The sequence below is a fragment of the Eufriesea mexicana genome, unplaced genomic scaffold, assembly GCF_001483705.2.
Source record: "Eufriesea mexicana isolate 0111107269 unplaced genomic scaffold, ASM148370v2 scaffold437, whole genome shotgun sequence".
Lineage (NCBI taxonomy): Eukaryota > Metazoa > Arthropoda > Insecta > Hymenoptera > Apidae > Eufriesea > Eufriesea mexicana.
The window spans coordinates 295,202-311,989 of record NW_016908585.1 but is presented as its reverse complement, the minus strand read 5'-3'; the positions used below and the strand labels follow the sequence as shown (position 1 = coordinate 311,989).

At 42.6% G+C, this 16,788-nt stretch overlaps 1 protein-coding gene across 1 annotated transcript in view; it reads left to right on the top strand.

Annotated features, from left to right (window-relative positions):
* LOC108545401 (protein groucho-1) overlaps positions 1-16,788 on the top strand; it is a 102,578-nt gene that overhangs the window by 41,303 nt on the left and 44,487 nt on the right. The window contains 3 exon segments of the mRNA XM_017896981.1: positions 919-982; positions 8,191-8,235; positions 13,210-13,347. Coding sequence (XP_017752470.1) covers positions 919-982; positions 8,191-8,235; positions 13,210-13,347 — 247 coding nt within the window.

Genomic DNA, 16,788 nt, shown 5'->3' with positions numbered 1-16,788 from the left:
AATGACATAAACGAGTATCGCGTGTGCCGCTGATTACGTATGCACGATCGACGGCAATTAATATCGACGCTACGCCAATGCTGCGCGCATAAAGATGGCGGCACAGACTCGAGTTTAAGGGCACGTGTTACTCCTGCAATCGCGCAGTCCGCCGAGTATCGACGATATTTTACGCCAGCTGAAAGCTGGGATAGGCGGGGTACAATGGTTGCCAAAAGTTTCCGACTTGAGTGCAATTTTATTACACCGTTCGGGCATAAACGGTCCTCGAGAATATTCATCGGAGCGCGTTATCCACTTTGCTTTCTAAAATATCGTCTCCTCGAGCTACTTACGGGAAGAATTTTATCGACGCAACATTCGAAACCGGAAGTCATTTTTGACGTAGAATGTCCCACGTTACATCGTTCGCAGAAACTTTTGGCAGCCACTGTAGGCCCAGCGTCTATGCGTCGTACCAATAAAGTGACTTGTATTTCCAAAATGCTCGCCTTCGTTTCCGTTAACTATAAAATCATGCCACATCAGGAAATAATAGTACACCCTATGGTTTACACTGCTCTTAGAGACCAGTGCTGTATATACACATACGTACCCTTGTAATGTACTCCCTTATTAAGCGGGTATTCTTGTATTCCGACTTAAAGAATCAATTTTTTTTTTTTTTTACATTTTCTTAAAGTATATGTTTTCAAAAATATCAATTTCTATGAATATCATATGTTTATGTGCAAAATGGCCGCGACAGAATGATAGCGCGTGTGTGAAAAAGCGAATTAACGAGACTTGGTATCTCTCTGATTTTCGTATCCCGGATACGAATCTCAGATATACACTGCGCCATCATTCGATCGCGGCCAGTACCACCGTGCTGAAATCATTTAATCTGTACCTTTCTCCGTTTCTCTGTGTTCACAGCTTGAAGCTCGAGTGCGAGAAATTGGCCACGGACAAGATCGAGATTCAACGACATTACGTGATGGTAAGGAATTACCATTCCGTAACACTAATTCCGCTTAAGTCCGCGCTTCCTTTCTCTCTCCCTCTCGCCTGACCCCTAAAGTCCCCCTTTCGTTCCCCCTCGTTTTCCGTATCCCGGATAATCATGCTTGCTCGACCGCTAAACCACCTCGGCTTCTTAGCATTAATTGCATCCTCGCCGCACCGACTTTACCATTGGCCTGTTAGGCCGCGCGCATTCGCCCTATTCGGATACTCCACGAAGGAATACCTTAGCACACACGCGTCCGTCCGCGCGTCCGTGTAATCGTCGCGCGCAACCTACCGCGCATGGAAAACGGTTCCGCCAGACGGCAGCACCGGCGCTCGCCCAGTCGTTCGGGGACCATCGGCCGGACACGGTCGTCTTCGGACACCTAATGACAAAGTAATACGAGCGGGATAGCGGCGCGCGAGCAATGCTGAAGGATAATGTAGTTGCCCCGGTTGGCTTGTACCCGAATGCTTTCCAACGATCGACCGCCGTAAACCAGTCTAATTATACCGATCCGCGTGTCCCGCGAGGAAATCCGAGCCGCGTTCGCTCGCCGCACGCAAGATGGGATTTATTGCCGGGCGTTTTCATGGTAAATGCCCCGCAGTTAACCCTCGCAAAATTGGACTGCGTGCGTGCGCGGGTACCCCGGCCGAGGGTTACGAGCGTGGCACGGGTGGTGGGGAGTTTATCGTGGCGGCCGGTGACATAATTAATTGGCGCTGATACGGCGAATATCGTTTATTTAGAACGCTGTAAAAACTCGATCTCTGGCTTCCTAATGCACAGTGGGTTGGCGCTGGTATATTTCCGGCTCAGGACCGTGCACGTTGTGTCCTTCCCGGGGTGGTAACTCGGGTACTTTCAGGAATATTTTCTGCGAATTTTTTTGCTTTTATTTATTTATTTTTTTTTCTTTTTGAGAGGGGGGATTCTTGAAGGGGAAGGAGATGAGTCGATGTTTATTATATAGGGGCGTGAAATTTTTAATCCATTCCTCTCCTTAATGTGTTAATCGATATTAATTTCCCAAATATGTAGTGACATAGAAAAGTCGATATTTATTTTCTTTTCTTTTAATATACCGATTAGTATTCTTATCTCCTTTGTGTTTTCAAAACTTTTTGACTTCTAAAAAGTTCTCCTTCGGTCCCAAAAATTCAACGTCGACTTGGTAATAATTTACTCGGACTGCAATTTCCATCTGGAATTCTTTAATTCCCAAGTACAAAAATCGGAGTAAAAAGATTGTCTCGGCATATTTTATCCCGTATACCACACGCGTGGAGGCAGACAATGGCGAGTATGAACGGCGTCGTCTCACTCGGGGACGACTGTATATATCGGGCCGATACTAATTTATTGTTGTCCCTTACCAGGCTGTCGTTCCGCCTTGGGTCCTGTTTTTCCCCGGACAGTTGGCTCGTATACGAGGGAGTGTCTCCCTCGGACCTTTCTTGCTGTTCTTGCACGGGGCGTTGTACAGACTTAATTGGCGCGGAGGCGACTAGTTTAAACACGATTAATCAAGCGAACGAGCCAACACGGCCGCCGCCGGAGGAAGTCGCCGTGGAGAGAGAGACTCCAACGGAGATTTATCGACACGGGCCACGTTGTTCCTTCGCGAGGCTCCCTAAGACGCGTTCTGTCTCATAACTCCTTTTACCGTGGAATGTAGATTTCGTTGCCCCCGGGACGTTATTATTGCGTGTAACGTGCGCTAAACGCATTGTTCCCCGTTAACGAATACCGGATTCTATGAATGCCCTCGTAAATATCGCAGACCCTCGGAGTATAGTACATTCACGTAGGTACGTATTAATATCCGCGAGATAGTCCACTTTTGTCGTTCGTTTTGTCACGATCCGCTGTATCGGGAAACAAAGATATCACGGGGTTTCGGAATTTTGGGTTGCCTTTGTCTGTTCTCTGTTTGCCAGGTTTCAGCATTCAGAAGAGCGACTCTATTAGGGGTTCATAGAGTGGCGAATTTGGGTCTGTCGTGGGTTGTGTGAATCTTGAAACGCGTGGTACCTGAAATTTTGCGACTTGTACTCGAGTACCTGAGAATTCTTAAACGCGTCATGTCGGAGCGAAATACCTGAAAATTTTTAAGCGCTTAGTACCCGGGCGAGGCACTTAACGCACGGTACCTGAAATTTTTGTAACGTATAGTCGAGTACCTGAAAATTTTTGAATGTATACCAGGGTGGAATACCTGAAAATTGTTTAACACGTTGAGTGCTACGTCAGTTCCTAGGGACTGACAGTAGACTTTTCGTTTGGACGGTGTGGATTCTAGGGACTCACAACGAATTTTTCGTTTGATCATCATCGGTGCGTAAGACTGGCATTGTCAAGGGTTAAATTATCAATGACAATTAATATATTGTAAAAATTTAATTTCCTCTGCTAAAGTAAATCTTTACACTTCCGTGGCTCTTTTCGACTGATCGTTTCTTGGTGATCGCCTTTTTGCCTTTCTGGCATTCCCCACCCCATTATCTTCTGTTTATAATTTGTATATTTGCGCACTGGCTGTACCATCCTCACAGTCCAAACGACAAAGTGAAACAAAGTAATCTTCTGCTCATACCCTTCGGTGTACTTGAGCGCTCGGCATCGAGTGCTCGCTAGCTGCCGCCTGAGCGGAAAGTATAGCAAAGTCGGCGCCGCACTCAACGTGTTAAGTATGTAATGCCCGAGTCGAGTACCTAGTGCGTAGTACCTGAAATTTCTGTAACGTATAGTCGAGTACCTGTGCGGAGTATCCAGTGGGCCCCTTTTGTCCGTCGTTGAGACTCCAGGCATCAAAACTGCGTGCTCCTTACTCACGCCGCCATATCGATAATCAGGCTCGTTTACTCTTACATCTTTGACAGAAAAATTAGTATTCGAGGTTAGGGTACATACATCTGATTTTTAATATATAGTGGTGTTTATGCTTCTCAAGATAGGGGAGGTTAGTTTGGACGTTAGGGTTGTTGGAGGCACACCTGCAGCGTTCCGTTGCTCGCCGATCGATTTCCATCGACTGAACCGGTGAATAAAAATTTGTCGGCCCGAATTACACCTCCGGCACGCCCTGGTCCGATCATTTATCCCCCTTCTTAACAAGATCTCCGTCCCCCTCTCCATTGGCCGGAGCAATAGTACCGGCGGCAGTAAAAAAGGCCAGGTCTCTAACAAAAGACCGCTTGTTAACTCGCTTAAACGACGTGTACAGAGTACATCTCGGTGGGGTGTCGGTGCCTTGGCGGTGCGACGGAGGCGAGAGAAGAAGAAGGAGCGAGGGAGCGAGAGGGCGAATGGAGGGAGATCGCGTGCTTTTTCTCGTTCTCTTTGTCGAGTTCATTAACAAGCGCCACGTTAAGGACGCCCGGTGTACAGGGGTCGAGGCCCGTCACGTTAATTTGTTGTGCAAGCCATAATGAGTCGCGGAAGTTGGTCCAGAGAGTGCGCTACTACTAAGGGCTGCAGCGCCGCCGCCGGTGCTGATCGTCGCTGCCGGTTCCCGCTGCTGCAGTTGATCTTAACAACCTCTGCCTCCTGCCCTCTTCGCCTCTGTTGCCCTCCCCTTCGTCGTTTCCTTCCTTTCCATCGGTCGCGAGCTTCACCCCTTCTCCCTCGGGTGGAATAACTTACTTACGACGCAATTAATTCGCCCGTGTAATTACGGGGCTAATGGCCCGTAAAATTAAGAACCTGTACCTGGCTCTCGAGCGTGTTGCACGCGTTCTGCTACCCTTCGTGTCTCCGCCTCTCTCTTCGTCTCTCTCTCCTCTCCTCTTCCACCATCTCTTACCTTGCTTCTCTATTTTCGTCTTATTCGCCCTCTTCCTCTCTCTTCGTCTTATTCGCCCTCTCCTCCAATCTCTCTCTCTCTCTCTCTCTCTCTCTCTCTCTCTCTCTCTCTCTCTCTCTCTCTCTCTTTCGCTCTATCTGTCTATCCGTCTCGCTCTTGTCACTCGTGCCTCCTTTCTCTCTCTCTCTCTCTGTCTTCTCTCTCTCGTACTCTAATTCGCTCCCTCGCGTAGACGTATATACACGTTCTCCCGTTCGCTCCTGTCTCTCTGGAGTGTACTCGACTAGACTCGATTAAGTTTATCGCGATTAACGATAATTAATAACGCGTTACCGCGGAAAGTGCAGAGCCGCATGCCGAGAGGGCAGATATAGTTCAGCCCGTGCGCGCCAGCGCTCGTTCTCGAGATTAATGGTACCCGGGGATGTTAATGACGCGGATGTGCAAGGAGGCGGGCAGGTGGCGGTCTGCGTTCACGCCTGGGCCCCGAGAGGGGGAAGGAAGTGGGAAAAAAGAGAGAAAAATCCAGGGAGGAGGAAAAAATTTGAGAAAAGAAAAAATGGAAAAGGGACGAGAGAGAGGGAGCAAGAGAGAGATCGGTCGAGAGAGGGAGAGAAGCGGGAGAGAAAAAACGGGAAATATCGAGGAAATTGAAGAAACAAATTGGGAAGGGAAAAAGAAAGAAACGAAAAAAGGCAGGTGGGTAAAAAAGGAGAGAGAGAGAGATAAAAATGTTAATTGAGGAGAGAAAGAGAGGAGAAAGGAGAGAAGAGAAAAATTTGTTGGGATGAAACAGCAACGAAACAATCACACGCGTTCTTTGATCGATCGACTCTCGCGCCATCTACCTCTCAAACCGATCCAGCGCCATCTTGGTCTAACCTCTTCCGCGTTATACGAAGCAATTAACTCTAGAATCTGATAGAAATTGTATATACATACAGTGGGCGTGAAAAGTATTGGAACAGCAATCGGTTGAACAAAAACTTCATAGAACTTTGGTTATTTCACTTATTATTCGAAATTTTATTAAAAATCAGTTCTTCGTTTATATTTTCCATGAAAATATTAACAGCAGTCTAGAATGTGGTCGAAAATACACGAGTAATAATTATCCGTACACTCCTAATATACCAAATATTGTTTATTTTTCCACATAAAATTATTAGTATTGTAATAAATGTTGTAATAAATTGTTAGTATCTAATAGTATATAATGGGATTATCTTCTGTTTGTATAATCGCGGCAAGTTTCTGTTGCATATTCCATTCTTCAAACAGTGACGAATTTTTCCTTCTAGATGACTCCATTAGTGTTCCATGACATTTATATCTGAGAACTATGAGGAAATTCATAACTGGTATTAAAAGTAAAATATCTAGAACAAGTCAGGTTAACCCCAGTGTTGACATTTCGGTGTTGAAATGAATCCAGCCTTCGCGTTAGTTGGTAGACTCTATTAGCCACGAATTACAGGGCCCAAAGGGGAAAAAGGGGGACGAAAAACTGGGCGAGGTAGTGGGGTGGAAAAGGAGGGATTGAAAAAAGTAAGAACGTCGAAATAACGAAGCAAGACACGGACAAATCTGGCAAATGATGTTAAATTGCCGGCAGTGAAGAGACGGGGCCGCCGTACGGACGCGATGCTAAATGACCGCCGCTGAGGCACGGAGTTGACTGTTAAGTAATGACGCTACAAAACGGTCTCTTCGGTAAAATGCTCGTTTACCGCAATTATGACCGCCTCATCGTGGTCCCGCTAACGACCGGCGTTGATAGCCGATGAAAGACACTTCGCATCGGGAACTCTAGGAGTTTCCCGGTGTCGTAACGCTCGAGACGTGGTATTATTATTTTTCCTCGCCGCCTTTTTCTCCAGTCTTGTTTCCGCTCGCGAGCATCCTCGAGTTTCGCGGTTAACAGCGTCGTCGATCATTTTTCGATTCATCGAAATCCCGTGGTCGACTGAGAGAAGAACATTTCGTGCTATACTCTTCCCATTGCCCCTTTAAATTTTCTTTTTTTTTTCGTAAACAAGAAATTTGAAATTTCTGACGATAATCCGAAATTTGAAATTTCGGACGATAATCTGAAATTTTGAAATTTCGGACGATAATCTGGAATGTGAAATTTCGGACGATAATCTGGAATGTGAAATTTCGGGCGATAATCTGAAATTTTGAAATTTCGAACGATAATCTTTTCATCGTCCTTTTAAATTTTCATTCTTGTGAAAAAATTTGCAATTCGAAATTTGGAGTGATATACCGTCTTTCTATTGTCCCTTTCATTTTAATTCGTATCATAAAGAAAATTTGGAATTTGAAATTTCGAAATAAACGAATCCTGAAGTTTGAAATGGTAATCTCGTCGTCTTCTTAAATTTTCCCTTCTGTAAAAGAAATTGGAATTCGAAATTTGGCGTGATGCTGTTTTTCTGTTGTCCCTTTTACTTCCTTTTCTGCCACAAAGAAAATTAGGAATTTGAAAATTTGAATTTTTTCGAATTAAAATTTTCGAAATTTTTCAAATTTCAAATTTCGTAATCGTGTTGTAGATTACGCGGATATGGACGATTCGATAATTGCCTGGGGTAAATCAACGCGCGAAGTTTGGAGAGATTGTAAATGGCGGACGTAAGGTAGTTAACTTTAATCCCTTGTGTTCGTTTATTTTTATTTCGTGGTATTGCGAATTCTTCTTTGTCTCGTGGAAAACACGGTACTAGGCATTATGCAACTTATTGCTGTCTGCTATTTCCACTGAAAGCATCAAAATGATGAAACGGCTATGTAATGACATTATACATAATGGAGAAGCATATTTTTGGAATAACGGGCCGCGTCTAACACATGACGCTTCATTTACATTAATTCATCATAAGTCTGAAAATAAATCTTGAAAAACCCATCTCCGCGTAACGTTTCTCTCCTATTCTGCGCTTACTTTGCCTTTTTCAGCCATTATGGTCCTGCACGGTTAAGAATTAATCATTATAAAATATAATTAACTCTTTAGCAACGTAAGATGTATGTATATACCGCATGGGTATCATTAGATACTTATAAAATTCATATATTTAATATAACCGTAAATAATCACAATTATTATACATACCGGTAATCGCGAAGACAAAAATGTAAAAGAAATTAATCTTTTACATACTTTATATTATAGATACTTTAAAATAACGTAAAACAATTTTTAAAAAGGAGCAAAAAGTTACTATCCCAATTCGAATATGCATACTCGGTTTTCCTCGATTAACGCACTTCCAATTCCGTTTCATTTACATCGACACTCCTTCCTCTTGAAATATTCAGTAACTATAGTGTCGTGAAGTCGTTCTTTAAAATTTTTATAACAACCAGTTCGCTTTCTCTGTTTCAGTATTACGAGATGTCGTACGGCCTAAACGTGGAGATGCACAAACAGGTAAGTTTTCACCCTTCGTCTCGAGGAAGCATCATGGAGTCTGATCTCCGTCTGCCGTCGCGTTGCATTGTGTTACTGCGCAGCCAGTCCGCGCATCCAACCGCAGAAACGCGATTCCGCGCGCCCGTGTGCGCACGCATGTATCTCCGTCTCTCTCTCACATCGTGCGATACTCTTCCTTGGCTCGAGACCCGCGTCGGTTAACGTCGCGTGTTTGCCGAAGTCATTAAGCGGGATAAGTTTGTCCCGTGTACACGGCCGAATAAACATTTGCCGCGATGACTCGACGACACGGGGCAAGGCTCCGAGAAAATGCAGCCGCCACTTTCGATTCCGTTTGCGAGCCGCTGTTCCGAGAAGACGTTTCGTTCGTTCGTTCGATAAACTGGTAGCCCGTACGCGTCACCGTTCTCCGTGTTTGAAGAAAGCGCTTCCACTACGGGGAACTCGGCGCTTCGTAAACATCCTCGCGATCGAAGTTGTCCGGGACGAGTCGAATATACCAGCTCTGATGGAAGAATTCGGTGAGGGTTTGGTAGTTCGGTACGAAGAAATAATTCTTTTCACTATTTTTCCAAGTAGTTCGATAGTTGGTTCTTTCGTTATTTCAAATAAATTGGGATATATATTGCGCGTAACCTTTTTCTAAATATGTAAATGGTGGACGGTCTTAATGTTTTTTAATTTTAGGTATTATTGCATTATTGTATTTTCTTGGTATTCGTGGTAGCGTTAAAAATTCTTCGATGCTATTATATCGAATTTTGTTAGTATGTGTATAGTTGAGTGGCAGTTATTGATACAATCGACACGTTTGGTGTGCTAGGTGATCTGAATGCAAGAGATATCAGGTATTGCTACACTCGACTTTCGCTAATTATCACTCGCAGTATAGTTGGTAGAATAATTAAGTTTATTTTTTATTACTGTAATATTTACGTCTAATTATCTCCATAGTGTAACTTTTAATACCTACTTTGCACATTGATTGAATTAGCGAGGAGATTAAGGAATATAGAAACGAGATTTCTAATTCAAACAGCCGAGTATAAATATTTAGATGCACATATATTTCGCATATTTCTTGTATATGCGCGGGAACTTAGATTCGATTCGTTTCACAGTATACCGCCAACAATATATTAGTTCATTAGAATTACATATGGTTACATATCATTGCTTGTATTCTCGGTGAAGTAGAAAATAAGAGAAAAATAACCTCTCTAACCGTATCGACAACAGTGGTGCTAACTTCACATCAATGAATAGGCGGGAAATTCGAACTTCGATAATTAATTCGTTATTCGTATTCGCTATTTAACGAAAGAAAAATATCTCTACTACTCACAGCGGTTATAGCGGCGCTGCGATCGCGTACGATTAGCATCCATCTTGAATCCACTAAATAGGCGGGAAATTTATATTCAAATAATTAAAAATTGTCATATTTCTTAGTCATAATAATATTTCACGATACTAGCGGCGCTGCGATCGCTTACGATTAGCATCCATCTTGACTCCATTAAATAGGCGGGAGATTTAAATCCAAACTATTAACAATCGTCATCTTTCTCAGTCACGATAATATTACGCCATAATAGCGGCGCTGCGATCGCTCACCATTAGCCTCCACCTTGTCCACGCTAAATAGGCGGGAAATTCAAATCGGAATAATTAATAATCTTCCGAATAATTAACACTCACCGTGTTTCTTAGTCACACCGCGTATATATCGGCCCTCTCGTGCATGAGGGACGCAAACCACGGGATCGGCTCGTTAAACCGACGAAACCGAGCCGTGACGCGCGGCTTTTATACGCGTCTCGTTAATCATCCACCTTATGTCTGGCCGCGTCGCTTATTTCCGCGGTGCCGACGCCTCTTGCGAGCTTCTCGCCGGCTTCGTGCGACCAAAATAGAGACGCGGGCCCGTCCACGCTAGAAATACGCCGGTTCGATGGATATCGCTCGCATTCCGCGCCTTTCCCTCGCGCGTCCGCCGCCGCGAGGAAATATCGGTTATCGCAGGAAACAAACGGCCGATCGGACTGTTCCTACAGCCGATTTATTTCATTTTTAACCGCGGATAATATATATATATATATATCGGGAGGAAGGAGCGGAGATAAATTTAATCTCGCGCGGAACATTGACACGTGTCCAGAATGCCCGAGCCAAATGAGTCGGAAGATGTACGTTGGAAACTTCGGGCAGAGGAGAATTTCTGTAATTTTTCCGCGAAATAGAATTCTATCTTTAGAAGGAAATTTCTTGTTCCTGTTTACATGTTGCACACCGAGGATTTCACTATAGTGGACGTGTGCTATTAGCCGGAGTGTACAGTGGGATAGGGTTGATTGAATTATTGTATATGCGGAAGAAGGTGAACGAGATTGATTTCTTCTCTCTTTTGTAAATTTCTCACGTTAGGGTAGTGTTTTCTTAGTCTCTTTTGATTTATGGCTCTGTACTCTGGATGTAAAGGGTGTCTCAAAATTCACGCAAAAATTAATTTTGATAGAAAAGAAACACAGTTTCTTTGTTTTTAAAATATTTCTCAATAATGAAGAGTCATTGTTTTTTAGTATAGTCTTCTATTTTTGATAACCTTGAATTGTCAGCTGTCATGCTGAATTTTATTTTCGTCGATAATATTTGAACACAAATGGCGGTAAATTCAAATCTTGCGTGACTTTTGGGACACCCTGTGTTACCAGGAAAATTTTTTCCCTAAATCCGAATTAATTCGGATAACCGTGACTCTGCAGCCATCTCAGTCATGCTATCCAACCAATTCGGATAATCGTGTTTCCACTGTCATCTCGCATTGTTATCCAACTAATTCGGATAATCGCGTTTCTACTGTTATCTCTCCAGTTCTCTCACTCGTAACCCATATTGGTCCATGCTGATCAATACGTTCCTGTCGTCCAAGTACGTAACAAAACACACTGGAAAGTATTCCAACGCTGGGTACCTAGGTTTCCCGTCGTTATTAACCCTTTGCACTGGAACGAGCAATTCTAACGCGTTCTTCGTGTCAAATCTTTTGATATATATATTATATATCATAAATATATAACATAATATATGACATAGTACGTATAAAATAAAATGATCACGAAGACTATACTAATCACGCGACAATAAATCCATTTCACGCATTTTAATCCTTTACACTCGTACATCATACATATCGTTTGCTTTTTATTTAATTATCGTTTTATTTATACAAACGGAACATGAACGACATTTTCATTACTCCTTGCTGAAATTCCGAGTTTTCCTAGCGAATGGTAATCTTCTATTTCACGCGACGAGTATACTCGTCAGTCTCGACGAAATAAAGTTTCAAATTGGCGCGTGTATACCCTGCGTTGCATGAAAGAAGTCATCTGAGAAACTTGTAGGACCGAATCCCCACCAGTCCAACCATTCTAACATCATGGCAGAAGTAGAGTAAAACGCTTCCCTTGTTGGTAAAACAGATCCCTTCCTATTAGCCAGGTCATAGAACACCATGTGACGAAGAAAGCGAACGAAGCAACGAGACAAAGTGAGACAGACGCAAAAATAGATGCAAGAGCGTAGACTCGACCCAAAGCGTAGTAGTGCTTCCAATTCGTTGTAAGTTAACTCTGAGATAACGTTTCTTTCGCGGATATCTCACGCCTATGTTAACGTTCACGTTGCCGAACTTGGAGATAGTAGTTTTGGGAGTGTCATAGAAGAGTGGGTATTACTAACGAGAGTATAGACGGTGCAAGTGGAATACCTCTCTTGCCCCGCAACCGAACCAGATGACTTCTTTCATGCAACGCGCGGTTAACCGGTCGGCGAACTAAGTAAATGCAGGTCGGAGGTCCATCTCGGGGGTTGATCTCCGACTTCCGTTGTCTTCTCCCATGTATACTCCTCGCGCGTAATTTCGCGTGTTCCGTTCTTTTCCACGGTCTAAATTTACCCCGGCGTTCGTTAAAATTGTCCGCGGTTAAACGCAGAGCTTACGCAGAGAGAAAGAGAGAGAGCCAAAAATATTCTCCATCCTCGCCGTGCAGCTGGAAAGCATGTGCTTCGAAAGCGAAATAAAAGCTTCCTCCCTCTTTCCTGCACTTTGTTACCGACCACGTTTTACTACAAGCTCTCACGCGTCGACCGATCACCCACTGTGCCGAGTTAAGGGGGTCTTCCACTTTCCTAAGTCGAAAAAATCTATTTTTTTTTGCATTTTCTCAAAGTTTACGGTTTTGGTAATAGACTTGCCTTAGCCGTTTCGCGAAATTCGAAATTTTAGCCGAGATATGGAATTTTTTGACTCGATAGGACGCCTTCTCGGAACCGCATCTTTGGGACTGTCTGACTCGATAGATTCAGTTCTGACGGATTGATTTGGTTGAAATTCGAGTGGTGGCTTTAGGAAACTTGGTTTTATCGATGATACGAGAATTGTTAAAATCTGACGCGTTTTTCTTGCCTTTTTCAAGCGTAGGATGGCATAAAAGGTTGACGAAAATGGGCATTTCGACTTTAAAATTTCGCCATTTTGTTAAATATCGAGGTACGTCACTTTGTTTATGTTCGGACTATCGCTGCGTTCTTACTGAGCAAAATGATTCGTCAATCGTTTCATTCTGATAAACGGAACAGCTGGAATCGCGTCAATCATCGAGGTACAGTCTTAATAACCAGCCTCTAATTACTACGCCATAACTTTTTCAATTTTCGTTCTTTTCGATTGAAAAAATTCCCATGTATAGTCCAAGGATGGATGAAACAAGCACCCAAGCTCTCGTATCAAAAACTCTCATAGTTTCTCTGAGAAAAATTCTCAAAGGTGACCTTTTCTCGACCCCGTAAAAGGAAGATGCCCACTTGAAACGGGCTAATCGCGATCATTTTTCATCGCAATGATTTTGCAACTTTTCATGGTCGCAATGAACGTGCAATACTAACGAGATGATGTTTCTTTTTCAGGCCGAAATATCGAAGAGACTGAACGCAATCATCGGACAGATACTGCCCTTTCTGTCCCAGGAACATCAGCAGCAGGTCGCCACCGCTGTTGATAGGGCGAAACAGATCACGATGTCGGAGCTGAACTCCATAATTGGGGTAAGTGCGCATCATGCTACGTAATTGACTAATTTTCCAACGAACGAGAGCGGTTGTTCGATCGAAGTGCGCGTCAGGATATCGCAACAGGTGTATCGTGAAATTATCCCCTTCGTGGAAAAGGTTAGTGTCCCTTCTGGCTATCGGTGTTGAGATTTCCGGTATCTTGGGGGTGGGTTCGAATTCGATTTTTCAAGTTTCCATATCTGCATGTGGAAACTCGAGGTACTAATTTTCCTCCGGTCGCAGAAATATTTCGGTTCGAGAATCGAAGACGCGAAATTTTCGAATTAGCCTTCGAATCTGGAAAACAAATGTAGTTTTGGGTTCTCAGAGTTTGAACTTTTTTTGAATTTCCATTTCCATCGAATTTTCGAAATTTCAACGTTTCTTGAATTTCCCATTCCATTTCCATTTCCATCGAATTTTCGAAATTTCAACGTTTCTTGAATTTCCATTTCCATTTCCATCGAATTTTCGAAATTTCAACGTTTCTTGAATTTCCATTTCCATTTTCATCGAATTCTCAAAATTTCAACGTTTCTTGAATTTTCATTTCCATCGAATTTTAGAAATTTTAACGTTTCTTGAATTTCTGTTTCCATTGAATTTTCAAAATTTCAACGTTCCACAGATTTTGATTTCCATCGAATTTTCAAAATTTCAACATTTCTCAAATTTCAATAGAATTCTCCAAATTCGAATTTTTTTTACATCTCGAAATTTCGAAAGAATCTTTGTTACATATCACGAAGTGGATATATAAGGATCATTTATTTTAACACTAGAATTATCGATGTATAATGTGTATTTAAATATATTATATAAATATATAGATAATAGTTAAAGTTGTAAATAAAATAAAATAAAATAAAAGTATTCTGAATTTAGTAGAACACGTGGTTACAAAAGCAACTAGTGGACCACGAAACAAAAGTTACTAGATAGTCCACTCGCTGCCCAGAGTTCCCTATCGTGTGGAGCGACATCTACCCTAACACTTTGAATAAAAATTAATATTAATACATCGGTGTTAATAAAAATTAATATTAATATTTCGAAAAAACAGCCGAATTCCGCCATTTTGATAATTCTAGTGTCCCCTAAAATATGAACATTAAATATATACTAAAGACCAAAGTACCCGTGACTAAAATAAGAATTAATTTATCTTTTTGGAAATAATTTTCAAAACCGATATCGTAGGGAATCTCTGGATCGTTTTCGCATACGCAACAATGTTTCAAAATAATCCAATTCACCGCAACAAAACACAGGAAAACACCCACTCACACATTGGCAATTCTTTCTGGAAAATCGAGCCTTCATTACAAAACGCAATTCGTAGATCAATCACGGCGTTAAATCGAAAAACTCGAATTTCCAATCAACCCGTTCGTACCATCGAACACAAAATTCATCTCTCCCGAATGATCATACCTGCCCATCGTCCATTACCGCGTTCAAGACTCCAGCAAAAATTGTGTTACACCGATCCAAAATTATTCATACATAGTCCCTTTCGCGAGCAAAGACTGGGTACCCCGTAACTTATGCGCGCAAAATGCTCATTTTGACCCAACGTCGCTTAGGTCTAAGTACTACGTATACAGGGTGTCTCGAAAATATATATACGCCACACAATCAGGCATTAGGTAGTTTTTCGTGAAAAGATATAAAGGAATATAGAATAATTCTTTTCCCTTTCTTTCTTTTTTAATTTCTTTTAAACTTAGGTTTTGGGCAGATCGAATTTGAAAATTCGTGCCTAACTTTACAATAAGTTCCGATTCGTCAAGCGGTCTAAGTAAGAGGTGGACTAAGTAAGAAATTCGAAGGAACCGATTTTATCGCTATTTTCTGTTACATTCATTTCTTTTACGGTACAATGTAACTATTTTTGTATTGAAATTATTATATAAACATCGTATATCACCCACACGCTTCCTGTATTCGAATTAGTCAGAATTCGCCTAATCGATGTTCCACTTGTACATTTTATTCGTAACGTTCACCTGGAACCACCTGGTGCACACTTTTCCGAGACACCCAGTATATTTTTAATACCACACATGCTCCCTACCATAGAATATACTGACAATGTGTGAACATTAAAATCTAGGACACCCTGTATATCAAGTTCGTAGATAAATCAATTTTAAGTACAAATTATCGTTTCTTGAAACTATAGATTACACGTACAACGATTGATTCGATATTAACACACGTTTCATCTTACCAGTGTAAAGCAGTACTAATTAAATACCATAGTTACAATTTTATCGTGTACGTGTACACATATACCAATCGCAAAACGCGATCCGCAAAGTGTGCCCACCCTGCTCGTCTCGGAATTATTATAATTTGCAGGGACACCCAGTAGGCGACACTTTTTCCCACCTCTGGCATCGCATGTTGCAAACCCCGACGTGACCTCCGATATTTCGACCGAGAAAAATTACCCGCCCCGAAAAAAAAATAAAAAAAAAATAAAGAATAGTTGGAGCAAAAAGCTACGATGGCTGACAGAACACGGGACAGTTTTACACGCGACCGGCCGTTTATTCGGCGAGCGCGGGTAATTTAGGGTCGTTAAGTGGGATCACCCTTGCGTATCCATTACCTGACCCAGCGATGCAGCTTCCACCTAAGAAGGTCCTTTTTGCGACGCGCGGTCGGGGCCACATTTGCATGACAGACCGCCGAATAGAACGTGTGTACGGAGTGATGCCTCGCGCCATCTACTTCCGGTGGTAAACGTTCTTACTTTCGTCGCGGTCCGACGCGGAATTGTCGCGCGTGTAATTCCGAGTCGCTTCTCGCGTGACTGCTCGAATAATCGCCACCCCGTTCGCCTAAACGAGTGCATGCACCTCGACACGCTTCGATAATTCGAATCTCCAGTCCATGATGACCATCTTGACAATTTTTTTTTGGGTCCCAGGACCTAATTTTCTGAGGTCGAGTCTTCAAATTGTCAGTCCACACTGATCTTGGTAATCTTTTAGGCCCCAGGACCAAATTTTCTGAGGTCGAGTCTTCGAATCGTCAGTCCACGTAGATTTTGACAACTTTTGGGTCCTAGGACCGAATTTCCTGAGGTCGAGTCTTCGAATCATCAGTCCACACTGATCTTGATAATTTTTTGGGTCCCGGGACCAAATTTTCTGAGGTCGAGTCTTCGAATCGTCAGTCCACGTAGATTTTGACAACTTTTGGGTCCTAGGACCGAATTTCTTGAGGTCGAGTCTTGGAATCATCAGTCCACACTGATCTTGGTAATTTTTTGGGTCCCAGAACAGAATTTTCTGAAGTCAAATCTTCGAATCGCCAGTCCACGTAGATTTTGACAATTCTTTGGGTCCCAGGACCGAATTTTCTGAGGTCGAGTCTTCGAATCGTCAGTCCACGTAGATTTTGACAATTTTTTGAGACCCAGGA